This window comes from Myxocyprinus asiaticus, chromosome 39 (genome assembly GCF_019703515.2).
Source record: "Myxocyprinus asiaticus isolate MX2 ecotype Aquarium Trade chromosome 39, UBuf_Myxa_2, whole genome shotgun sequence".
Lineage (NCBI taxonomy): Eukaryota > Metazoa > Chordata > Actinopteri > Cypriniformes > Catostomidae > Myxocyprinus > Myxocyprinus asiaticus.
Genome location: NC_059382.1, coordinates 16,043,913 through 16,070,666, shown reverse-complemented (window position 1 = coordinate 16,070,666; position 26,754 = coordinate 16,043,913). Strand labels below are relative to the sequence as shown.

The following is a 26,754-nucleotide window of genomic DNA, read 5'->3' as shown; positions in this document are numbered from 1 at the left end:
TGTGACCTTAAGCATTAAAAATTAAAGTATTTTAGCTGAATAATAATAGTCAACTGGAGCTGTGAAAATTGTGTGTGAAGTATTTATAAAAGTGGAAATAGTTCAGCGTCCATTTCCATGCAAAAAAGGGAAAGCAATGTCTTGGGTAGCAGGAGACAAAAATAATAATAAAATAAAACAAAACATTACCCACATCTCCCAACCCCAGTCTTATTATTTTCAGCTGTTTTTATTTTTTTTAAGCTTTGCATCTTAACAAAATAATATAATAATATTATTATAATATTATATAATAATATAATTTATTGTAGCTTAAAAAAATATTGTAATTTTAAGATGCATTTTGGACGATCTGTTTGAAACGGGACGACGCTAAAGACAGCTGTAATGGGGTCCAAACTGTTTTGAGATTTGTCCACTTCAAAAACATTCAGACACTGGGCTTGTTGAGCCACAGAGTGCTACATAATAAAACAAGAGCTTACAATTTGCCAGTTACATGAGCATTTAAGAGGGAAACAACCATATTATCGGAAAATTTTAAAGAGCAAATGTATGAACATGCACAAGAACTTCACAAAATTATTCAGTGTGTCTGATATCAACATAAGGGACACAAATATGAGAGGCATGTCATGCATGCAAATTAGAATCTCAGTTAAAGGTACTACACTAAAATAACTCAGAATTGTGCTCTGAATGTCACGTCTGCTTATACAGTGCATCCGGAAAATATTCACAGCGCTTCACTTTTTCCACATTTTGTTATGTTACAGCCTTATTCCAAAATGGATTAAATTCATTATTTTCCTCAAAATTCTACAAACAATACTCCATAATGACAACGTGAAAGAAGTTTGTTTGAAATCTTTGCAAATTTATTAAAAATAAAAAACGAAAAATATCACATGTACATAAGTATTCACAGCCTTTGCCATGACACTCAAAATTGAGCTCAGGTGCATCCTGTTTCCACTGATCATCCTTGAGATGTTTCTACAACTTGATTGGAGTCCACCTGTGGTAAATTCAGTTGATTGGACATGATTTGGAAAGGCACACACCTGTCTATATAAGGTCCCACAGTTAACAGTGCATGTCAGAGCACAAACCAAGCCATGAAGTCCAAGGAATTGTCTGTAGACCTCCGAGACAGGACTCTATCGAGACACAGATCTGGGGAAGAGTACAGAAAAATTTCTGCAGCATTGAAGGTCCCAATGAGCACAGTGGCCTCCATCATCCATAAATGGAAGAAGTTTGGAACCACCAGGACTCTTCCTAGAGCTGGCCGCCCGGCCAAACTAAGCTATTGGGGGAGAAGGGCCTTAGTCAGGGAGGTGACCAAGAACCCGATGGTCACTCTGACAGAGCTCCAGCATTTCTCTGTGGAGAGAGGAGAACCTTCCAGAAGAACAACCATCTCTGCAGCACTCTACCAATCAGACGGAAGCCACTCCTCAGTAAAAGGCACATGACAGCCCGCCTGGAGTTTGCCAAAAGGCACCTGAAGGACTCTCAGACCATGAGAAACAAAGATTGAACTCTTTGGCCTGAATGGCAAGCGTCATGCCTGGAGGAAACCAGGCACCGCTCATCACCTGGCCAATACCATCCCTACAGTGAAGCATGGTGGTGGCAGCATCATGCTGTGGGGATGTTTTTCAGCGGCAGGAACTGGGAGACTAGTCAGGATCGAGGGAAAGATGAATGCAGCAATGTACAGAGACATCCTTGATGAAAACCTGCTCCAGAGCGCTCTGGACCTCAGACTGGGGCGAAGGTTCATCTTCCAACAGGACAACGACCCTAAGCACACAGCCAAGATAACAAAGGAGTAGCTACGGGACAACTCTGTGAATGTCCTTGAGTGGCCCAGCCAGAGCCCAGACTTGAACCCGATTGAACATCTCTGGAGAGATCTGAAAATGGCTGTGCACCGACGCTCCCCATCCAACCTGATGGAGCTTGAGAGGTCCTGCAAAGAAGAAAGGGAGAAACTGCCCAAAAATAGGTGTGCCAAGCTTGTAGCATCATACTCAAAAAGACTTGAGGCTGTAATTTGTAAATGGTGCTTCAACAAAGTATTGTGCAAAGGCTGTGAATACTTATGTACATGTGATTTTTTTTCGTTTTTTATTTTTAATAAATTTGCAAAGATTTCAAACAAACTTCTTTCACGTTGTCATTATGGGGTATTGTTTGTAGATTTTTGAGGAAAATAATGAATTGAATCCATTTTGGAATAAGGCTGTAACATAACAAAATGTGGAAAAAGTGAAGCGCTGTGAATACTTTCCGGATGCACTGTAATTAAGAGAAACTGTGAGACTAGTCTCCCCTCGTTGTATGCTTTAGCTTAAAGCGTCACACTTCTCAACACCATACACCAATAAGCTCTACTGTATAAATCAATGGAATCAGATGTGGTGGGAGCTACATGTGTCGCACCACCCCAATGTGTTGCCACGCCCCATCATCCAGAATGCACTCTGGAGTACTTGGCGTAAAGTGGTGCTTTGCCCTCCACATGACAAGTGCTGCAGAAAGCGTCACGGAGGGGAAATTTATGAGCTTGCCACACAAGAGAGTGGAAGGAGTGCACAATAAACAGTGAAAACGTATTTGTTAGAGAAAAAACCTGGCAATTGCTTTGAATGCAGAAAGTAAAAAGAGGACTCGTTATGTTGAGGTCTATTAGCATTTTGTTTGTTTGTTTGTTTGGTGAATGTAATTACTGTAGTTCAATAACTGGGGTCTCTGGATACTCGGAAATGATAAGGTAATAATTAATTAAAATAAATTAGGAGACCGTTTTGGACAGTTTTAAAATATTTATTGTAGCTTTGTACTCCAAGACATCATTTGTGAGGCAAAAACATGTGTGAAAAACACTTTGGTGTGAAGTTGGAGCCGAGGTTGCATTGACGTGTCACTTCATAGACAATGTATTCGGCAGTGCTGATGCAAGTCATGTGAAGACCCTCAATGTGTATAAACATCAGTGACTTTTATGCATTAATAGCTCTACTGCCCTTTTCTCTCCGTGATGAACAAGTAGACTCACATGCTGATGCTGAAGCGAACGAACAACATGCTCCTCTCATTCAGTCTGTCGGTACATATTCCAGGTCATTCAGTTTGTTTATGAATGAGAAGTTTCACAAGTGCCGCTTCTCACTGCGCACGTGCTGCCGTAGACAAGTACACGATTGGCCACAGCTGTAATCAATCATGAGGCGCCTTTAACCATTGACTTTGTTTCACAATGCACAGCCGGCGGCATTGACAAAACGATATGAATTCCAAGTCCCGACAGTTATCATGTTTTTGTACATATAACAAAAACCTTGCGTCAAACCATTTTATAATTCAAAAATATTTACAGGACAAACAATTATTTTCCAGGACATTTAGGTATTTTTATAATTTCCTTGACTTTTCCATGACTGGAAAACTGCAATGCAAAATTCCAGGTTTTCTAGGACGCGTGGGAACCCTGTCTTTGGTTTCCCCGCAAATTATCCCCGCTGAGACAACCTTGAGAGCACAACTATTTTGGATACATTACAAGTAATATTCAGAGGCCCACTGAAAGAAAGGCCCTTGGTGTTGACTTACTTCACAACCATTTTGATGGGGTAGACTCCCACTGCCAGCTTTTTGGTTTTAGGGATGGTGTAGGTCACTCTGCCACTACTTCCAGTCAACTCAGTGTCTAAGTGCACCCAGCGACCTGACTGGGGCTGGGTCATCACGTACACATCGACCTGAGAGACAAAATAACAGACAGTTCAATAAGAAACAGAAATTGAGATGGACAGAGTAAAATGGACAAAGATCGAGACATACTCCTTAAACTGTTGCACTGTATTTGAAAAACCCTCAACATTTATTCTGACTGTTTGGTTGCATACAAATAGCCTATTTAAATGTATATTCAGTAATGCTCTCTGAACACAACAATAGCAATAACAGCGATTTTTCAAATACAGTGAAAACTGTTGCATTATATTTGGAAAAACCCTCAACATTTATGCTAACTGTTTGGTTGCATAGAAATGCAAGCCTGATAAATGTATTTTTAGTAATGCTCTGTACACAATAACAGCATTTTAGAGTTACTTTTGAGGTCACAAGGTTGTTGTACTGTTCGTTGCAAGTGTCACTGGCCATAGCTTTTTAAAATCTGATCACAAATTAGATGTACTGCGGGTAAAAAATAAGACTTCATTCTATTTATTTATTTAAGAAATATGTTTTCTTGCTGCTTAAAATTGAAGTGATAGTTGATCCAAAAATGAAAATTCTTTCATTATTTATTCACACCCATGTCGTTTCAAACATATATTACTTTTTATCTTCTATAAAACACAAAAGGAGATGTTAGGTAGAATGTTAGCCTCAGTCACCATTCACTTTCATTGTAAGTTTTCAGTTTTCACTATCCCTTTAACATTCTGTTTGAGAAAGTATTTATATATATTACATAGTAAGTACATTACCTACTGTACATCATATCATGAACAAGATGACTGATTATAAAAGCAAGAATAAACCAATTTTGGATACAGTTTTCCAATGCATCATTATTATTATTACATCGATGTATGTGTGCAAAGACAAATCATATAGAAGAGTAAAATCGCACACAGTAGTATTACATTCTCCATTTTACAGACACTCAACTACAGTAACTCACAGGAGACAGATCATATGAGTTCCAGTGTCATCACTCCTATTGTTAGTCAACACATTGTGATGCTGCTCATTAACAAAGTTAAATTTTTCTCAACGTAGTTAGATAGCTGGACATGCCTACATCCTGTCACTCCAGCCACCCGAGCCATGGGCTGTTCTCACTGCTACCATCGGGCAGGCGGTATCGCAGCATCAGGACCAGCCGACTCCATGATAGCTTCTTCCCCCAAGAAATCAGACTTTTGAACTCTTGATCTCCCACGATCAAAATACATCAGCACTGCACTTTATTACTCTTACTCTTATATCTCACACCGGTCTGTCATAAGTTATATTATTATTATTATTATTATATTATATTCTCTCTTAACAACTTACTATCAGCCGACAGCCTGAATGTCAATACAGTACAATACAACCTACTGTACATTCTATATATACTATATATACTTTTTTATTGAATAATGTGTATCTATATTGTGTGTATTGTATACTGTACAGTGTATGTTATTATTTGTATATTGTTGAGTGTAATAATGTGTATAACAGATGTTTAAATTGTGTTGTGTTAATTTGATGTTATTGTAAATTGGTATATGTCTCATCACTGTCACGACTGCTATGTTGATCGGAACTGCACCCAAGAATTTCACACACCATTGCACTTGTGTATATGGCTGTGTGACAATAAAAGTGATTTGATTTGATTTGATAATTGTCGCTCATGTTGCCGAAAATTGGCAAATTTCATTGATTTCAAGTCACTCTTAAGTGTGTATACTGCTCTCTCACTTTTTCCCCGGTCAGGGTTACCATATCCAGTGGTCCATACATGAAGCGACCAACCAGGGTCTGCGGCCCATCCTCTGTTGCGATGACATCATTAACTCTGTGGTTGGCGGTGACATTCTGTAGACAAATTGAGGTAATACATGGTTATTTCTCCTTTTCAATCATTTTATCACCACAGGAGAGTATGGCATGAAAAATAATGAAGAAAAGGAATGAAATGTGAGCAAAAACACTGACAATAGTATTATTCAATGTTCTGAAAGGTGAAATACGAATAAGGGGAAGTTAAATAAGTATGCAGTACAGTCCTTCCAAAAAAATAAATAAAATAAAATAAAATGTTGCACTCTAATCCTTTCCTTCTTCAATAAATTTAATTTCAGTGATAAAGCTGTTCTACACAGACCCCAGTGAAGATAAATCCCACAGTCCCTGCTGAGGCAGTGGCACTTAAATGGGAAATTAAAGCAACCAAAACACAGAGCTATGCAAATTCTGAAAATAACTGGCCACAGTCACCTTCATGCTAGCAGACAAACAGAGAGAGGAAGATAAATGCAAAAAGCTTTTACTCTGCTGCTTTACAGAGCAAAGGAAAGGCTTTGAAATGTATAAATGTTTCTCCTGTAAACCAAACTTTTAGAAGTCCTTCTCACATATCAGCATCTCTAGTGAAGAAATCCACTGGGGCTTAGAACAAAAAGAAAATAAAAAAAAAGAAGAAAAAGCTATACAATTTCAGCTATAAAGTTGAATTGTGGCAGTTTCTGTTGTAAAAGAACTAGAAAAGCTGGACTTAGTGGTGCAAATTTTGCATGATGCAATAGTGCTGTGGGCGGTTGCTATGGTGTTCTGAGTGGTTTTTATTGCATTTCCATGTGTTTGCTAGGGTGTTTTGGGTGGTTGCTAGGGCCTTTCTAGGGGGTTCTTTATTCACCTTATTCACCCCCGCGCTCCGCTCTTCTGAATTTTGTCATCTAACTTCCTGTTTGTATTGAAGCTACTGAGAAGAGTTGATCAAAATGGATTACGTGTGGGAGCACAGAAAGTATTTTTCACCAAGAGTTGATGGACTACACCACCCCTTTAATATGTGAAAATGCTCATGACGTGTTTTTTCTGTCACACTTAATGTTCGTTTTTTCCGACACCCGCGGAGGTAAACTGGACCTGGCAGATCACATTCGGACAGCTATGACACACTGCACTTTTTCATAATACAAGCGTTTAACTGTTATACATGTAATTCTGCTTAATTTTTAGGTTTTAACTTGTTAATAATTTGTGTTAAAATGTGTAGTTGATATGAAATTTCCAATATTGACAGCTCGTATTATTACATATGCAAGTTCAACATGAAAGAAAATTACAATTGTACTTTTTAAAATTAATTTGTCACCCTACATTTTTTAGAGGCTTAAATGTGATTAAAATAGTTGTAAATGGAATATAAAATAAAACATACACTTTCACATGTGTATGTGTGTATATAAATATAGTGTCACCACTCCCCCCGTCCCAGTTTAACGCTCAAAAAACCGACTCACCTTAACTATAACGTCATGGGTGAATAACATGAGAAGATGGTCAGAGGTGTCTTCCAGAGATATTTTTAATGACTTTGCATTGTCTTTTGTAGTTTCGTGAGCACAGAAGAATATCAGTACGTCCACAGATTGAAGGTAGGATCTTGTGTATTTATGAATGAAGTTCTCTTGTTTTAAAATCTCGCCGGTCTGCTTACAGTTGTTAAGACATCCCCTGAACACTTTAAAATACTCATGATAGCTTTTGACAGCTCTATAACCTGTAAATCCATTTTGCTAGCTAATTACACTTTGACATCAACACCATAGATATCTATATAGAACTGATAGAACGGAAGTTCTGAGACAACATTTTCAAGATGGCTGCACGCTAGTTTCTCTGGCTCATAAGTTGAATAGAGTGCAACAGTTTCCCGCCCACTTTTTCAGCCATCTTGGTTCCGGAAGTATTTTTCCCACTTAATTTTTTACATAGGGATTTCTTAAAATCCTTAATAAAACAGTTCTAAGTCATGAACCAAATAAACCAGCTCTAATCACAACATTACAAACTTTAATATGTAAGCAAAAAGTATTTGAAAATCAGACAATAAGACAAAAGTAAAGGACTATGTAATTAAAGGAATTTTCCGGGTTCAACACAAGTTAAGCTCAATCGACAGCATTTGTGGCATAATGTTGATTACCACAAAAATTAATTTCGACAAGTCCCTCCTTTTCTTTAAAAAAAGCATAAATCAAGGTTGCGGTGAGGCACTTACAATGGAAGAGAATGTGGCCAATTTTTGGAGGGTTTAAACACAGAAATGTGAAGCTTATCATTTTATAAAAGCACTTGCATTAATTCTTCTGTTAAAACTTGTGTATTATTTGAGCTATAAAGTTGTTTAAATTGTCATTTATACAGTCAAATTAAGGTTTGTTGACATCACATCATCATAGCAACAAAGTTGTACAACTGGCTATAACTTTACAAAGAAAAGGTTAGTAAGCGATATTATCACACTAAAATCATGTTTACATGCATATCCTTTATGTCTTATGGCTATACTTTTGAAAAACTTTTGAGTATTTTAACGTTCAAAAATTGGCCCCCATTCACTTCCATTATAAGTGCATCACAGTAACCCCGATTTTTGCTTTTTTTTTTTTTTTTTTTTTTAAGAAAAGGAGGGACAAGTCAAAATAAAAATGTTTTGGTGATCAATATTATGCCACAAATGCTGTCGATTGAACTTGTACTGAATCTGGATATTCCTTTAATAACTTCATTTATGAGGGAATGAACTAAATGAAGCACTGTCAATGTTGTAATCAAATTAAAAACAATAAAAACATAAAACTATTGATTTGAAGATGTTGATTATAAGTATAGAAACAATAAATTTAAAAATATTCAAATATACTGTATGCAAATATATAAATAGTTTGAGAGTGTCGATTGCACCATTCACAGTGTGTCATTGGTGTGTGTGGCTACTAATGGGCTTTTTTTGTCACACTTTGTTTGCTGCGATTCTCTTATTGGTGGATAGTGTGTAGCTATTTACCAGAAATTAAATGAATTTTTTTTTATTTGTATTTTTTTTTATTAAGATGAAATAATGCAGACTGATGGCTTCAACAGAAGCATATACAACTGATTAACAGCCTCTTCGTACATGGAAAGTCTGTCTTTAAAGGCTTATAATCAATTGTTAAAAATACATTCCCAGAGGGAGAACCAGACTGTTGTGCTCTTGTCACATTAAAATGCGTTTTTGTTCGTGTTTTGTTTTCATGCCTTTTATTTTGAAATTAGTTTAATTCCTGTCCCTGATTATGGTCATGTGTCCTTGTAATGTGATTTCCTGTTCCCCTCATTTGTTCCTGTCATTGTGGATGAGTATCTGGTTTCATGTGTCTTGTTATCAGGGTTGGGAGGGTTACTTTTGAAATGTATTCCACTACAGATTACAGAATACCTGCTGTAAAATGCAATTTGTAATGTATTCCGTTAGATTACTCAAGGTCAGTAACAGATTCTAAATACTTTGGATTACTTCTTCAGCACTGGTAGATTTTTTCACTTGTTTTGACTATAAAAACTCTGCCAGTACAGTAAGACAAAATACACATGTTAAAAATACATTCTCTGAAAAACCTAAATATCTTATGCAGTGTTGTTTCTAAAACAAGATAAATCAAATTGATCTTGTTTTAAGGATTTTTAGATATTTTTACAGGAAAACAATACAAAAATTATTATCAAGAATACGATTTTTGCCCTAATATCAAAGGTTTTACTAGAAAAAAATAAATTATGATCCAGCGTGAATTTTCTTGATAAAAAACATATGATCGTGCCTGGTAACGTGCACATAAAATGGCTAGAAATAGCATTTTAGCTTAGCGTAAAGCTGACAATTTACACAAGGTTTATTTCTATTTCTTGTTCTCCAAACTTACTTCAAACTTACTTCTCTGTCTGCTCGTATGAATGTAACACATCGTAAGAAAGTGTTTCACCGCTGTTCAAATGCACTTTGGATCGCATCATTTATATGTATAAATGTTTTCCATCTGAAAGGACTAAATATTAAATGAAACAAATGACAATAAAATGCAAAGTAATCTCTCCAGTAATTAAAATACTTTTTGAATGTAACTGTATTCTAAATACCAATGATTTAAATTGTAACTGTAGTGGAATACAGTTACTTATATTTTGTATTTTAAATACGTAATCCCATTACATGCATTTCATTACTCCCCAACCCTGCTTGTTAACTTGTTATTAATTCAGTTTTCCCATTGGTTGTCATGCTACACTTGTCTGTATTTACAGCCCTCATGTTCTCTTGTCCGGAGTTAAGTATTGATGGTGTAACGTCATGTCAGTCTTCAAGGTGTTAGTCAAGTCAAGTCATTGTTTATAGTGAAGTTTATTGAAGTTTAGTTAATGTTCTGGTTTACTGTATATTCTCTTTTGTTTTCACTTTGGACTCACGTCTTTGGATTTGTAAATAAACTGCACTTGGGTTCTCACATCATCATCGTCCTCATCCATTCCTGTCTTCAGTCTGTCCTGCCTGCTCTGTAACATTACAGAATACTCGACCACCAGAATGAACCCAGCAGTTGCACTCCTGCGTCTCCGCCAGGGGAATCGTTCCCTAGAGGATTTTGTGGTGGACTTTTGTGATTTGGACAACGAGGTAAACTTTAATGATGTTGCTTTGAAGGACATTTTTCGTTTTGGACTATAAGAGCCTATCAAGTATTGTTTGCCTCAAGGTCAAATCACATGGACTTTGGCAGAATTGATGGACTATGCCCTGGTGCTGAGCGGTTCGTCTTTCACTGTGGGAGTGGCTGATGAGGGACTCAGCACTTCCACAACGGCTGCCACACCTGAGTCCTCTGCCATGGTCCACGAGCCAGCGTCCACGCCTGCCACGGTCCACGAGCCAGCGTCCACGCCTGCCACGGTCCACGAGCCAGCATCCACGCCTGCCACAGTCCAGGAGCCAGGGTCCATGCGCCAGCGTCCACGCCTGCCATGGACCACGAGCCAGCGTCCACGCCTGCCACGGACCACGAGCCAGCGTTGCAAGCCTCGACGGCCATTCCTACCACGTCATGCCATGTCTTTCATTGTGGGAGTGTCTGATGAAGGACTCAGCACTTCCACAATGGCTGCCACATCTGAGTCGTCTGCCACGGTCCACAAACCAGCGTCCACGGTCCATGAGCCAGTGTCCACGCATGCCACGGACCACGAGCCAGTGCCCACGTCTGCCACAGACTATGAGCCAGCGTCCATGCCTGCCATGGACCATGAGCCAGCGTCCATGCCTGCCATTGGCCACGAGCCAGCGTCCATGCCTGCCATTGGCCACGAGCCAGCGTTGCAAGCCTCGACCGCCATTCCTACCACGTCATGCCATGTAGCCATGTCTGCCTCGGCATGCCATGCAGTGCCGCCTGCCATGCCAAGCCGCCACGTCTGCCATGCCTTGTCAAGTCAGTACACCTATCCCTTCATGCCAAGTCACCATGACCTCAGAGTCTGCCACGGCTCCGCCCTCAGAGACTGCCACAGCAGTGTCCACGACCACAGAGATCGTTCCCCTGTCCCTTCCTGTACTCACAGCCACAAAGGCTGTTCCCCCATCAATGCCAGTGCCCATGACCACGGAGGTCGTTCCCTCATCACTGTCTGTGCTCATGACCATGGAGACTGTTACCCTGCCACTGCCTGTGCTCATAGCCACTTAGACTGTTCCCCTGTTGTGGCCAATCCCTGAGACTTCCATGGCTCCGCCCTCTGAGCTGCTCCCTCCTGAAACCTGTCCAGTGGCTGCAGCCCAAAACTCTGTCCCATCTGCCCTGTGGCTGCCTCCCAGGCCTCCTGACACTGTCCCTGCCCTGTGGCTGCCTCCCAGGCCTCCTGACCCTGCTCCCTTCCTGGAGCCACTTCTCTGGCCACTGGCTCCACCCTGGTCTCCTGCTCCACACCCTGTCTCGCCAGGCCGTGCTCCACACCCTCTCTCGCCAGGCCCTGCTCCACGCCCTCTCTTGCCAGGCCCTGCTCCACGCCCTATGTCACCATGAGAAGTACTTTAATATTGTTAACGTTTTGTTATCATGTTAGCATGGCATCACTACATGAGCACTCAGAGAGATGTACAGCCCTGTAAATCATCAGCCCATACAAACTAATGAGCCTGATTGCACAGATTTGTAATTTAATGAAGCAGTTAAATATTTCCCAGCTTGCATACATTTGCATATTGATTAAGTAAGTCAATAATTCATGTTGGCATGGGCCCATATATGCTTGCATTTGATGAGCTTCCAAACAAACACACATAACGGGTGCAATATGCACACACAAGCAACCTACAGCATACTACCAAATGTGCTGGTGCAATGAAAAAGCACATTCACACAACAGAGTGGATCTTCTGACACACATCCTGACAGTAACAGCTGACAGGTGTAGTGAAGTGTCACTCATGTGGGCATGCGCTGTGGCATTCCACAAGACTGCTCCAAACACAGAGGCATTTTGCTGTGTAAGAAAAGCATGAATGTTCGTAGAATGGATCCAATCCGCTGCATGGTTGAATAAACTGCAGTGGTTGTTACTAGTGATAATGGGGAGATATGGGCCTAAAAGCTCTGCCTAAAATGCCTCTTTCCACCAGTAGGGTGCCTGACTTACTTGTAATTCCATTGTAAGGAAAAATGACTGAATATGGAAGTTTTTTCTTTTGTGTTCCACAGCAGAAAGAAAGTCATAAAGGTTTTGGGCAATATGAGGGTGAGTAAATAATAAATTATGACTATGGTGAATAACCCCTTAAAGTAACATAGTCAGTAACGTTATCATTCGGCTCTGAAGTCAGATGAAACGCAGGCCAGTTCTTTTCCTGGCCAAGCACCAGCTCTGGCACTAGCACCATTTTGTTGGAAAAGTATCACCCACTAAAGTGAAAAATCACTCACTGAGCCAAGAAGAGGGTGCACATACAGTATACACATGCACATATACACCGATCAGCCACAACATTAAAACCACCTGCCTAATATTGTGTAGGTCCCCCTCATGCTGCCTAAACAGTGCCAACCCACATCTCAGAATAGCATTCTGAGATGTTATTCTTCTCACCACAATTGTACAGAGCGGTTTTCATGCCACAGTCCAAATCACTGAGATCACATTTTTTCCCCATTCTGATTATTGATGTGAACATTAACTGAAGCTCCTGACCCGTGTCTGCATGATTTTATGCACTGCACTGCTGCCACATGATTTGCTGATTATAATCGCATGGATTATTGTTGGTGCCAGATGGACTGGTTTGAGTATTTCTGTAACTGCTGATCTCCTGGGATTTTCACACACAGCAATCTCTAGAATTTACTCCGAATGGGGCCAAAAACAAAAAACATCCATTGAGCGGCAGTTCTGTGGATGGAAATGCCTTGTTGATGAGAGAGCTCAACAGAGAATGGACAGACTGGTTCAAACTGACAAAGTCTACGATAACTCAGATAACCGCTGTGTATAATTGTGGTGAGAAGAATAACATCTCAGAATGCTATTCTGAGATGCGGGTTGGTGCTGTTTTGGTGGCACGAGTGGGACCTACACGATATTAGGCAGGTGAATTTAATGTTGTGGCTGATCAGTGTAGATAGAGACACTGGCAGTGTTTCAAAACATTAGGTGATCAGAAACAGCATATAATGTGAGGGGAGTCTTTGAAAAAAATCAACATTTTTGAATAAAACAACCTTTGACTTGAAAGGCTAGCGAGCACTCTGATCAAACTCTAGCTCAGCGGGCTTTAGAAATAACTGCGATTTTAGATCAAGGTCCTGAGCAGAGGTGGGTAGAGTTGCCAAAAACTGTACTCAAGTAAAAGTACAATTACTTTAAAAAATAATTACTCAAGTAGAAGTAAAAGTACTAACATAAATAATTACTTGAGTAAGAAAGTATCCAATTAAAAGAGTCCTCAAGTAGTGAGTAACTCGTTACTTTCACAAATGACATAATGGACGTTAACTCCCCTATATTACATTACATAATACACATTTAACATGCAGGGTTGGGGAGTAACGGAATACATGTAAGGGGAATACGTATTTAAAATACAAAATATAAGTAACTTTATTCCACTACAGTTTCAATTTAAATCATTGGTAATTAGAATAAAGTTACATTCAAAAAGTATTTTGATTACTGAAGAGATTACTTTGTATTTTATTGTCATTTGTTTCATTTAATATTTAGTCCTTTCAGATAGAAAACATTACAATACAGAATTATTTTTATTATTATTATTATTATAATTAATGGAAATTCTGTCATCATTCACCATCATGTTGTTTCAAACTCATTTGACTTTCTTCTATGCAACACAATAAGGAGATATTAGACGGAATGTTTGCCTAGTGAGTCAATATTTACTTTCAGTGAGTGTTTTTTTCTCTATATTTTGAAAGTGAATTGTGGCCGAGACTGTCAGTCCCTAACATTCTGTCTAACATCTTTTGTGTTCCACAGAATACAGAAGGTCACACAGGTTTGGAACAACATGAGGGTTGGGAAATGATGAGAGAATTTTCATTTTTGGGTGAACTGTCACTTTAAGGGCTTTTGTCAGATCTGGATGAATTTGTCAATAAGAAGAGAGGTTTGGAAAACTTTCTAGAAATTATTACGGTTAAAACATCCCACAGGGACATTATATATAATGCTGAAATATAAACCAAAGCAAGATCACGTTTTATTAATGCCTACTTTCGCTATTTCATAGATTTAAAGTCCTGCGTGGATTCTTATTTCAGTGTAGTTACAGTTTTCAGTGTCGAAAGAATTTAGATAAGTTCTGTACAGCAGTACCGCTGCTCTCTAAACGCAGAGTACGCAGCCTGCATAAGGCACCAACCCCGGTCGTGGAACACTTGCTGTGTCTGAAACTGCCCCCCTATCCACTATATAGTGCACTATTTCGGGTGTCCGCCATTTTGTAGGAGTGTCTGAATTCTGAGTGAGCCACTCGTTCCCTATTTTTGCTCACTCATTCTTACCCACAATGCACTCTAATTATGAGTGTACATTCGACATACACTCGATGACGGTTAATTGCCCATAATCCACCGTGGAGAAGATTTATGAGCTGGGAGATTACTGCTTCCTTCCTTTGTATTTCATGCTGAATTTATACAGATAATCAGCACGAAGTAGCTGCGATAGTTGCCAGAAAATGCGTAAATACTGCTCATGACATGCGGGACGCGGGACATAGTGCACTGATATATTGCTGCACTGATTTAAAAATGTACACTTAAAAACTGATGTCATAAGAGCCCAGTTACAGAATCACCCTGAAAATGACCATCACATTAGACAGAAAAGCCACAACTGACCTTGACATGCTGCCTTAAATTGAAGCTGAGATTTTTAATCTTGAAATTTAAGCTGTTCTTTTTTCACTGTGCAGAGCAAAGAAAGTGTTTCACTTTGAAGAGCTTGATACTGCAGCAGTGATAGCTGTATGAACTTCCGCTGTCGTAAAAGTCCCATTCAATAATCTCTCAATAAATTACACATTAACTAAAATTAAACCCAGTAAAGTAAGGACAGGAACGCCGCCCATTGTAAATAAGTAAAAATAAAAAAATTTCATTAGAAATTTACTTGTGAGAGTAAAAAGTACCCACTTTTAAACCTACTCTAAATTTTTTTCCAAAAAGTTACACAAGTAAATGTAACGGAGTAAATGTAGCACTTTACTACCCACCTCTGGTCCTGAGTGATCAAAACACCATTCCTTCTGAAAAGAAAAGGTATTGCTGCCGACACAGAAGTGTTTCAGTGAGCTATACTTAACCTCAATGAAGGGCTGGAAAGAATTCTTCATGATGTTGTTTTTGAGCACTGAAAAATCCAAGTAAACCTGCACAGTGGTTTTTCAGAGGCACTGTTCGGTAATTGTGTTGCTGTGCCTCTGAGCAGTGAATCAAGGTCAGAAGTGATGCTTATTTTTGTAAAGTGCAGATTTCTGCCCACATACGCAGAGGTTTTATGGCACATTTGAGAAACTCAAAGCCCTGGCAGAGGGGGGATATTTTTAGTTCTTTTACAAAGTCAGGACTCTGCTGCAGTCCACAGTATTACTTGAAATAGTGTGTCTGGCTGTCTGAAACTGCAGACAGGTACTCGTCTCACACTGAGATCTAATGGATGGCTAACATTGCTCAGCAAATTTTATGCACAGAGGGATACAATTAGGTTGTTTTCACATTTGGTTCGATTGCTTGGTCTGAAGTGGAGTTCGATTTTATTCTCCTTCCCGCCACAGCTGGTCTCTAGGAGAAGTGTATTATACCTTAATAAGTGTGACAAATCACAATAGATATTGATCAAACTTGCACCATGTCTATACATCGCTAGGTGCAAAGTTTAAGGATGATTAGAGGTCTTCCAGTGTACTGTTGGTGATAGTGTGTACACCAATTTTTGTGAACATCTTTTTGTGGGCATGTTTGTATCGTGCTTACCCTCAGCTTGACGTGTGTGCGCCTGCGTAGCCACTTCTCTCTTGGACTGGAAGGGGAGAAGAGGGCGGAGTCAGAGCTGTCCGTCTCTTGGGTTTTCACATAGTCACAGCGCATCACCTGTGAAATATTAAAGGGATAGTTCACCCAAAAATGAAAATTATCCCATCATTTACTCACCCTTATGCCATCCCAGATGTGTATGACTTTCTTTCATCAGCTGAACTATATATCTTATTCTCTAACAAGAATATTTCAGCTCTTTTGTTGCATACAGTGCAAGTGAATGGGTGCCAGAATTTTGAAGCTCCAAAAATCACATAGGTCAGCAATAAAGTAATCATTAAAGTAATCCATATGACTCCAGTGATTAAATCAATGTCTTTAGAAGCAATATGATAGGTGTGGGTGAGAAACAGATCAATATTTAAGTCCTTTTTTACTACAAATTCTCCTCCCTGCTCAGTCAATAGCCACTTTAACTTTCACATTCTTGTTCTTGTGTTTTTGATGATTCACATTCTTCATGCATATCACCCCCTACTGGGCAGGGAGGAGAATTTCTAGCAAAAAAATAACTTAAATATTGATGTTTCTCACACACAGTTATCATATAACTTCTGAAGGTATGGATTAAAACACTAGAGTCATATGGATTACTTTGATGATGTCTTTGTGCTTTTTAGAGTGTCAAAATTTTGGCACCCACTCACTTGCATTGTGAGAACCTACAGATCTGAAATATTCTTCTAAAAATCATAATTTGTGTTCTGCAGAAGAAAGTCATTCATATCTGGGATGGTATGAGGGTGTGTAACTATCCCTTTAGCACTGATATTAGCAGACAATCACAACTCTCTCATAAGGCTTTAAAACTTTCCGAACAGGTTAACCAAAAGTTCCTATTGCCCCTTCCGCCACTGTTCGGACAAACAGGTAAACCCTCCCCCAAACTCAAGTCAGTGGTTGAGCCACAAGTTGACATGTCGGACGATGCAAACAAACAGCACAATTTTTTTAAAGCACCACAGAGCCACAGTTTATTAATGTACAAACTTGCAAATGGCTTTCTCATAGTTGTCTCTGCACATTAAACAGTTTGAAGAATGTAAATTTGCAAAAAAGAAATTATACACTTCACCATTAACTGGTCTACAGTACATCTGAACTTGATGCAAAATAAGAATATCACACTGTGTCCTTTATGGTGTTAAAAACAAAATACAACCAAATGTGTGTCTGCAGTGATGTCCTTTTGAATTAATGTACTTACTTCTTAAAGGGTAGACAGATATTAATCTCAAAGATAAACATCTCTGCAAATTAAAATTGGTTAAATACTGCTATTTTACAGGTCTCTGCAATTCTACCAGTAACTTTTGATTCAGAATGCAGATATAAACACTTATTCAGTGGGAACATTTGAATTAAAATGAAATGTGTTATTTTCTTCTTTTCATACTGCCATTTAACCTACCACTGTGGGAAATATTCCAGTGATAAAAAAAGGGTTTTATAACCTATGGTATTTCAGAAATAAATCACTCAGTGGATTAAGGTGTAGATGGACCTTCTTTGTTGCCATAACACTGGAGCTGGATCAAGGGGATCGTGTTTACCAGTCTTTTATATTACTTGAAAGGCTTGAGGATTCTCTGAGTATAACATGCTAGCTGCACTTGAGGGCCCAGATCTTTGCAAAATCATGTCAATCTTTGACTAGATAAAGGTGTTTGTATTGTGCAGGTTGTCCATAGAGGCACAAACTGAATTTAACTCTCACACCCTGTCATAACCAAGCGCATACGACAAGCAATTTATTTGTCCCCAGTCCACACAAAACACGTAACTGCTACACGACATGACCAGTTAGCCAGCGTATACAATGTATGATGCGCAACAACGCAGATATAAAAAAACCAAGCGATCAACAAAATGTCCTGCCACGAGTCTGATTGAGACAAAAACAAGCTTTTAGCACTTGTCACTTTATCACTAAATGGCCCATGTTATTAACTCTTGAGTGATTGTAAACACTTTGGGAAGGTTTCATCATTTTGAATGACATTTCAAAATGTATAAGTGGTGTGTAATGACTTGATAATTTTATAATGCCCTTTCCAGTTATAGTTTAACCATTCAGCAGGCCCTGAGGAACAGTTAATGCACTAAAGCAGACTTAGAAAAAATACATAAAACATGAAAAACTTCACTCCATTTCCACAAAACATGATCACACGGGAAGTCGGTATGTTGTTTCCAAAAGTTCCAGTACCCTAAGACTGGTCACATTATGCCGACTCACTGACAAGCACTACCTCCCTTCAGACATTTTTGCATCACCTCAATCATGTTTACCTTCCCTTGTGGCGTGAGGTTGCATTTTTCCACCTACTCCATGATGGTTAGGTTTAGCTTTGGGTTTGGGTTGGGGGTACAATTTATAAAATATGCATTCCTCTTCATGGTATTACATCCTGTACAGCTGAAAACAACTCGCTTTACAACTCTCTTTTGGCACTCCCCTGTGGACATTTCATCCAGAAAATGGAGCTCACACATGCCCATACACCCAACAAAACTTAGAGCTTTAGCCACTGGGGGCAGTGTTTCAAATTTCAGTAAGTACAAAACATTTTTGCTAAGTAAAAGTCGATTTTACTGTGAGATCAGTCTGTTTCCACATAGATAACAACACTGTATCGTGTGTTACACCTGCTGCAACTGAAACTATTTTTAGTTCCATCTTTCTCCTGCACATAACCAGAGAATATAATAGTAAGGAAATGCATTCAGACAGCTAGACTGGTCTATGGCCAAAATTGACTGCTTCGTTTCCACCTGTACAGAGGCAGCTTCTCAAGGATGAATTTAATAAGAGGTGCCATTTGAATTTGACACTAAAAGTGAAGTCTGTGTATATCTGCGTTGAGAACTACATCAGTAATTTGATCTAAAAAAGTCTTGTAGGGTGAAACTGAGGTGCTTTTTAATGGATATGCCACATTTATTTGTCTCCCAGTCAGAGGAAGATTTGAAGGCTGATTTGAATGAAAAGGCATATTAGAATAGGATATACTCCTTTGCATTAACCTATATTTCCAGCTCAAACGACAGACTGGAAAGAAAGGGAAGAGATAGGAATATATCAAGAGTAGTGGGCAACAGAAAGAGACATAGAGACATCTTTTGATAGAGGACAGATAGAGGTTGAGAGAAATAGAGCATCCAGTCTCTCTTTGAGTTAAAAGGCAAGTCCTGCTACAGTCACGTAATACTAATTTGATTTCTCTGGCATGAGAAGAGCAATAGTCAGTAAAGTGATTTTATTTGCTTTACTACATTTTGACATATTTGGAAGACATAGTGGTGCAGCCATGGTGCTAGGACCCTAGGTTAAGGGTTTCTACGGCCTCACTATGTGGTTGATAAGGTGCTCTAGGTAATTGTAACATGTTGTTATGTGGTTGCTAGGGTGTTTAGATTGGTTGTTAGCACAGTGCTTTGTGGATGTTGGGTGGTTGCTAGGTGGTTTTTACCTGCAAAAAGTGTCTATGATATTCTTGTCCCATTTGGCTTGGGTCCCTCTTACATTTTAAATTTTTTACATTTTTTTATTGTCTGTCAAGCAAAAATCATGTCTAATTTCTTAGAAAAGTAATACACCTCTCCACAAAAAGCCACACAATTAACATAATTGTTTAAGCCACAAGCCACACAACAAAAGGTATCATTCATGTCTGTAGCAGCAAAGTTACACAACAAATTATAATACTTAAGGTTAAGGGTTTTGAAAAAGCGAAAGCCAAAATAATCCATTTTGTGTTTTGTTTGTTTAAAAAAAAAATAATAATATTCACTTTTCTAATCTCAAATGTGAACATTACCTGTAGTATTTGTCCAAATCAGTTTGTTACTATGGTAAACTGGTATTAGACACCACTATGATCAATTGGAGATCCAAAATTGATTTGTTATACAGTAGTTTTGCAATAGTATATCATGTAAAATCTTTGTCAGGGGAGACACAATAATACAGACTGTGCCAAGGCTCTTAATGTACCTGACGCAGAAGGAAGGCAACAACATCAGTAGACTCCCAATAGGAAGCATGGAACAGGTGAGGCAGAGCCACAGTGGGGAATGCCGTCAAGACGTCTGGACAGTACAGGGCGTAATCTAACCGCTTAGAGCCCCACCAGCTGCTGGAGACTATCACACACACAGCAGTTTTATATGAAAGAGAAAGACATATAGTGGGCTTCAAAAGTCTGAGTCCACATTAAAAAAGCTGGGAATCAATATCTAATTTAAACCTGGAAATGAAGAGAAAGTTTTAAGATTTAGAAAATGTTTAAACAATGGATCATTATAATGCAATATGAATAAGAAATATTTAATTATTATTATTTTCAAATAAGCACATTGGTAACATTGACCATGTTAACTGCTTTGTAGGTCAGATGTCATTGCCTCAACTGAAGCACACAAGATGCTCATTGGAACATCCTTAAATAATGCTAGATAACATGGATCATCGGGTTTTGCACAAACATGTGGAGTTCATGCCAGCTCAAGTGCAAGCTGTCATTAAATACTAAGAAATTAATGTTAACTCTTCACTCAAATTGTTACACTAATAATATAATTACTAATAAAAAAATAAAAAAAAATAAAAAACAACAACAACAACAGAAAACTGCATTAAACGAGAAGAATTTTCACAAGTGGACTCAGACTTTTGAATCCCAATGTATAATAGAGAATAATGCTAAACATAATTGTACACTTGCTTCCATTGTACCATTACATATTTCAAGTTAAAGACTGACAGGTCTTGTAAGAATACAGCAGAGTCAATCAAACTGCCACACTTTTGACTGTAAAAACTACCATCATGGCCTTTCTCTGTAGCAAAGATTTGATCTACTCTACCAGTGTTAAAAGCACTGCAGCAGGTCTTTTGACAGCACAGAGAGACCTTAACATTACATTACTTGGCTAGAGAGCAAAAACATCACTAAGGAGGTTTGTGCAGTGCGGCGTAGAAGGCAGACCTCAACAGAGTTTAAAGAGCTTTAGACAAACTTATTTGGTAAAACATCAATCTTTCAGTGGGAGCCGGGGAGTTTCATGGTGTGTCTGGAGCTCGCCCATCCGCTGCCCACTCACTGTTGGCGATGGTGCTACTCAGCCTGCTCTCCCAGCAGCCCGACAACTGGCTGTCGATGCTGGTCAAACTGGACCTGCGGACCTCAACAGCCATCCGCCCACCTGCGCTGCCCTCTCTCTGGGGAGAGGTGGAGTGCAAGGCGCCTACCGGAACAGTGCTACCATGCAGGAACACATCAGGGTAGCTGTGGATGTCATCGACTGGAGGGAACAAAGAAAGCATGATGATGAGAGGTGGTGGATATGTTCAGACAGATATGCAGGGCTCTTTTTATATTAATGTCGAAAAAGAATCAACTGAATTAATTAGTGTCTAAGACCTTAAACAGGCTGAATGATTCATCAGGTGGTTAAATGGTCACATTGTTTCCCTTTTATTTAATGGAAAGAGTGTGAATACGAATACATATATGGGTGTTTAATCAATTTCGGGAAATTTCATGTCCCAGGGGTTGATTTTTATAAAAATGTTGTTATGTGAAGGTCATAGTAAACTTTTTCGGAGGCCTTCATCATTTATTTTTGGTACTTTTTTTTTTTTTTTTAAAAAGCCTTTTAAGTAAAGACTTTATAGTTTTAGCCTTGTCCCAAACCCAGACTTTCAGCATTTAACTATGAAAATCCATTATAAAAATAAAAATTATTAAGTTTAAAACTATGATAATCTAAACAAAGAGAAATAAACAAACCATTTCAATATTTAATGTGTGAAAATGCTCAAAAATTATGACTGTCTAACACTTGTGGCATCATTTCCACCACCGTGAACAATTTTGCCCCAAATAAAGTTTTTTTCAAAGGTCAGTGTACTTGTTTACCATGTCTACAAAATTGTTAGTAAAAAGCATACTTCAGATGAAATATGAAACAATTTGTAATGTTCTGAGACAGAAGTCGGATCTATGTGCAGCTCTATTAAAGTATACAAGAAACTGTAAATACATAAAATCGGAGCCTACAAGCCTACACTGATAAGAACAGACAGGCCGATAGGTAAGTGCCATCTTGTACAGTTGGAAACAATCAAGCGAGGGAACCAGGAACAGAGACAAGACAAGGACTCAAAACTAAAGTTCAAAATTGCTAGAGTGACCCCCTACTGGCCGCTAGGGAAGTCCCATCTACAATATTCACTCTCAGAATATTTAATCAATCATAAAGTGTAACCTGTATTTCTGTTGGCTGTTTAAAAAACTAGCAATGTGGGGAGGCCTGGGTAGCTCAGCGAGTATTGACGCTGACTACCACCCCTGGAGTCATGAGTTCGAATCCAGGGTGTGCTGAGTGACTCCAGCCAGGTCTCCTAAGCAACCAAATTGGCCCGGTTGCTAGGGAGGGTAGAGTCACATGGGGTAACCTCCTCGTGGTTGCGATTAGTGGTTCTTGCTCTCAATGGGGCACTTGGTAAGTTGTGCATGGATTGCAGTGGGTAGCATGAGCCTCCACATGCAAAGACTCCGCGGTGTCATGCACAATGAGCCACGTGATAAGATGCGAGGATTGGCGGTCTCAGAAACGGAGGCAACTAAGACTTGTCCTCCGCCACCCAGATTGAGGTAACCATGCCACGACAAGGACCTACTAAGTAATGGGAATTGGGCATTCAAATTTGGGAGAAAAAAAAAAATAGCAATGCCCAACTTGTGAATGAGTAAGAGTCGGCACAGAAAAGTTCTCCTCTTATTTTTTTGCTTTTTGTAATTAACATTTTATATTTATTCCTACAGTAAAGCAAAACATATATACATAGAATCAACATTTAAACCCCACAATTACCCCTTCCCCTGCCCAACCCCACCCTGATCCTCAACAAACATTCCTGTGGTCACACATGAGTATATACACCAAAAAAGCAAAAAAATAAATAAAATAAAAATAAAATATATATATATATAATAATCACTCACATTTATACCTCTAGCTCTCTCTCCACTGCCCCTCCCTGAGAGCCCTCCAAAAACTCCAAATAGTTGCCCCATTTCCCAACAAACAAAACTAAGTTACCCTGTCTTCTAAATGACACATCCTCAAAAGCCGCCACCCTTACCATCTCCGTGCACCACTCCTGAAATGGGGGCGCCCCAGCCGACCTCCATCCCCTTAAAATAATTTGCCTGACGATCATTACACTGGCCAGAACCCAATTTTTTGTGTGTTAATTCCCCACATCGATGACCGCCCCATCGCCCAAAACACAGAGTCTGGGGCAAAATGAAACCTGAGTGCCCAACACATCACACACAAAACTCTGAACCTTCAACCAAAATTCCTGGATCTCAACACACCACCAAAAAACATGGGCCGTGTCTCCATCCTCCGATTGGCATCACCAGCAGGTGGGTGTGTCTTTAAGACCAAGCCAATACAATCTAGAGGGGGTCCAATAAAATCTATGTAAAATCTTGAATTGCATAAGGCGCACCCTTGCATCTCTAGATGCAGACTTGACGTTTTTTAGAATCCTAGCCCACACTCCCTCCTCCAATACCAAGTTTAAATCTCTCTCCCATAATCTCTTGATAGAAGTTAAAGCTCCGTCCTCCAGACTCTGAATTAGCAGGGAGTAATACACTGATGCCTCATGACCTTTTCCAAAAGCAGTAATCACCATTCCCAGAGTATTTGCCGCTTTAGAGGGGTGTATGCTACTCCCAAATATAGTACAGAGCAGGTGGCGCAGCTGTAAATACCTATAAAACTGAGATCTGGGAATCCCAAAATTTTGAACCAAATTTTAAAAAGATCTCAACACTACACTCTCATATAGTTCACCGACTGTATTAACTGCCCTCACAATCCACTCTGAAAAGCAGAAAGGGGACTTATTAATACATAATTTGGGGTTAAGCCATATGCTCGAGGCAACATTTAAATAAATGTCCGAATTAAACAAATACAGAGTGCAAATGAGAGATATAGGGGTGTAACATAACTTCTCCGATTAGTTTGATAGAAAGGCTTTGCAATGGTGAAATAGGGCAAGAACTTCCTGTTCAATACAAAACCAGTGAGGGGCTCTCTCAGGTGAAAGCGACCAATGAGCCAAATGTCTGAGACCGAATGCATAATAATAAAACAAAATCTTGGATAGGTCTAGCCCACTTTTGTCAATCGGTCTATGTAACTTAATGAAATGTAATCTGGGATGCTTACCATTCCAAATGAAGGACTTCACTATGCTACCAAATTGCTTGAAATAAGAGAGGGGGACATCTACAGGGAGAGATTGCAAGCCCACCTGCCCACATCGCTCAAGAACCTTTTTATTAAGGGGTCAAAATTAACTAACTAAATCAGACAAATTTGCTGGGAATAAAATGCCCAAATACTTAATGCCCTGTTTGGGCCGCTGGAAGGCGCCCAGCTGAAAAGCCGTTACTGGGCAGTACGCTGTCAGAGCCAAAGCTTCAGATTTAGACCAATTGACTCTGTATCCTGAGAACTTAGAAAAGGAATTAATAATTTTGTGGAGGCAAGGCAAAGATATAACAGGGTCGGAGATGAATAATAAAATATCATCAGCGTAAAGCAACAGCTTAGGCACCACACCTCCCGCCACCACCCTTGGAAAATCATCTTCCTTTCTTATCGTGGCTGCTAATGGTTCCGGGGCAAGACAAAACAATAATGGGGAAAGAGGGCAACCCTGCCGGGTGCCCCTATCCAAAGTAAAATAATCTGAAATTAATCCATTTGTTTGTACCGCCGCTACCGGGTGTCTATAAAGTAACTCAACCCATCCAATAAAAGTATTCCCGAACCTGTCTATTTCCAAAACCTTAAAAAGATAATCCCATTCTATCATATCAAATGCCTTTTCAGCATCTAGTGAGATGGCAGTGACTGGAGTCTGATCATTTACCACTGACCACATTATATTGATGAGACACCTAATGTTATCAGAAGAGCTGCGGCCCCAAATATACCCCACCAGATCTATATGTATAAGAGATGTCATAACTTAATCGGTTAGCCAGAATTTTTGATATAATATTTTACAATATTTTTACATCTAGACGGATCCGGGAAATTGGATGGTAACTCTTAAACTCACTTGGATCTTTGTCCTTTTTAAGAATCAGACTGATCCGGGCTTGTGTCATGATTGGCGGAAGCTTTCCATCCTTTAATGATTCCGTATAAACTTCTAGCAAAAATGGAGCCAGTTCTGTAGCATATGATCTAAAAAATTCAGTGGCAAAGCCATCTGGCCCCAGAGCCTTGCCTGAAGGCAAGGCCTTAATTACCTCATCAAGCTCCTCCAAGGTTATCTCAGAATCAAGAGAATTTTTTGCTCAGTCGTCAGTTTAGGGAGTTCTAATGGTTCCACAAAGTTCATAATATCTTCATCAGTAGACAAAGATAAGGAACTATAAAGATCAAGATAGAATTCTTTAAAAGCATTATTAATATTAATGGCTGAGATAAAAATTTCATCACCAGCAGATTTCACTGAGGGAATGGTAGAAAAAGACAGTCTCTGCTTTATATATCTGGCCAAAAGCTTCCCTGCTTGTCCCCCGACTCAAAGTATGACTGTCTTGCCCTGAATAGCCAAAACTACACCTTCCACGACAAAACAATATTAAATCTGTATTTATATCAGGTCAATTCTCTGGAGACAACTTTCGGCGCTTCAGCTCTGCCTCGGCACTTTTAATATTCCCTTCCAACTCCACGAGTTCTCGTGCTTTGGATTTTTTGATGAATGAGGCATACTGTATGATCCGACCCCTAAGAACTGCCTTAAGTGCCTCCCAAGCCACTTGGGAGGCACTTAATGATTTCAGCCTTTAACATTTGTTGGAATTCAGGATTTTGCAAAAGGGATACATTAAAGCGCCAACTATGATTTATTTTTCTCCGTATGTGGCAACATCTCACCAGAGCGTGATCTGAGACTACGATGTTTCCAATTGAGCAATCAACAACACATGAAATGAGGGACTTGGATATAAAAAAAATAATCTATTCTAGAATAAATCTTATGGACTGATGAAAAGAATGTATATTTCCTACCAGATGGGTTCAAAAGTCTCAAAATATCTGTAAGACCAAGGTTTTTACATTTAGGTTTATTTACAATATCTGTTGTGCGTTAATGTTGCTCTAGGGGGCTTGCATACTTTTGCTTCACTATGATCAAGGATTGAGTCCATCAAAAGATTAAAGTCTCCTCCCAATATTATATCATGAGGTGTGCCAGCGGCTTGCAGCATCCCTTCAAGATCCATAAAAAAAGCACTGATTATCAACGTTAGGTGCGTAAATATTAGCCAAAATCAACTTTTGCCCCTGAATTTCTGCTAAATCAATAATGACTCTTCCTAATTTATCTTTACTCTGTTTGAGACATTTGAATTGTAGATGTTTACTTATCAATGTAATGACTCCCCTGCTCTTACTTGAGCCAGCACTAAAGAAAACATGCCCACCCCATATCTTCCCAAATATTTCCACTTCCTGTGGGGAAAGATGTGTTTCT

The 26,754-nt window shown here is 39.2% G+C and overlaps 1 protein-coding gene across 1 annotated transcript in view; it reads right to left on the bottom strand.

Moving 5' to 3' along the window:
* LOC127430252 (membrane-associated phosphatidylinositol transfer protein 3-like) overlaps positions 1-26,754 on the bottom strand; it is a 162,251-nt gene that overhangs the window by 12,488 nt on the left and 123,009 nt on the right. The window contains exons 11-15 of the mRNA XM_051679924.1: positions 21,270-21,470; positions 20,161-20,309; positions 16,101-16,217; positions 5,494-5,610; positions 3,622-3,770 (exon numbers count right to left, since the gene is read on the bottom strand). Coding sequence (XP_051535884.1) covers positions 3,622-3,770; positions 5,494-5,610; positions 16,101-16,217; positions 20,161-20,309; positions 21,270-21,470 — 733 coding nt within the window. The remainder of the gene's footprint in view (positions 1-3,621; positions 3,771-5,493; positions 5,611-16,100; positions 16,218-20,160; positions 20,310-21,269; positions 21,471-26,754) is intronic.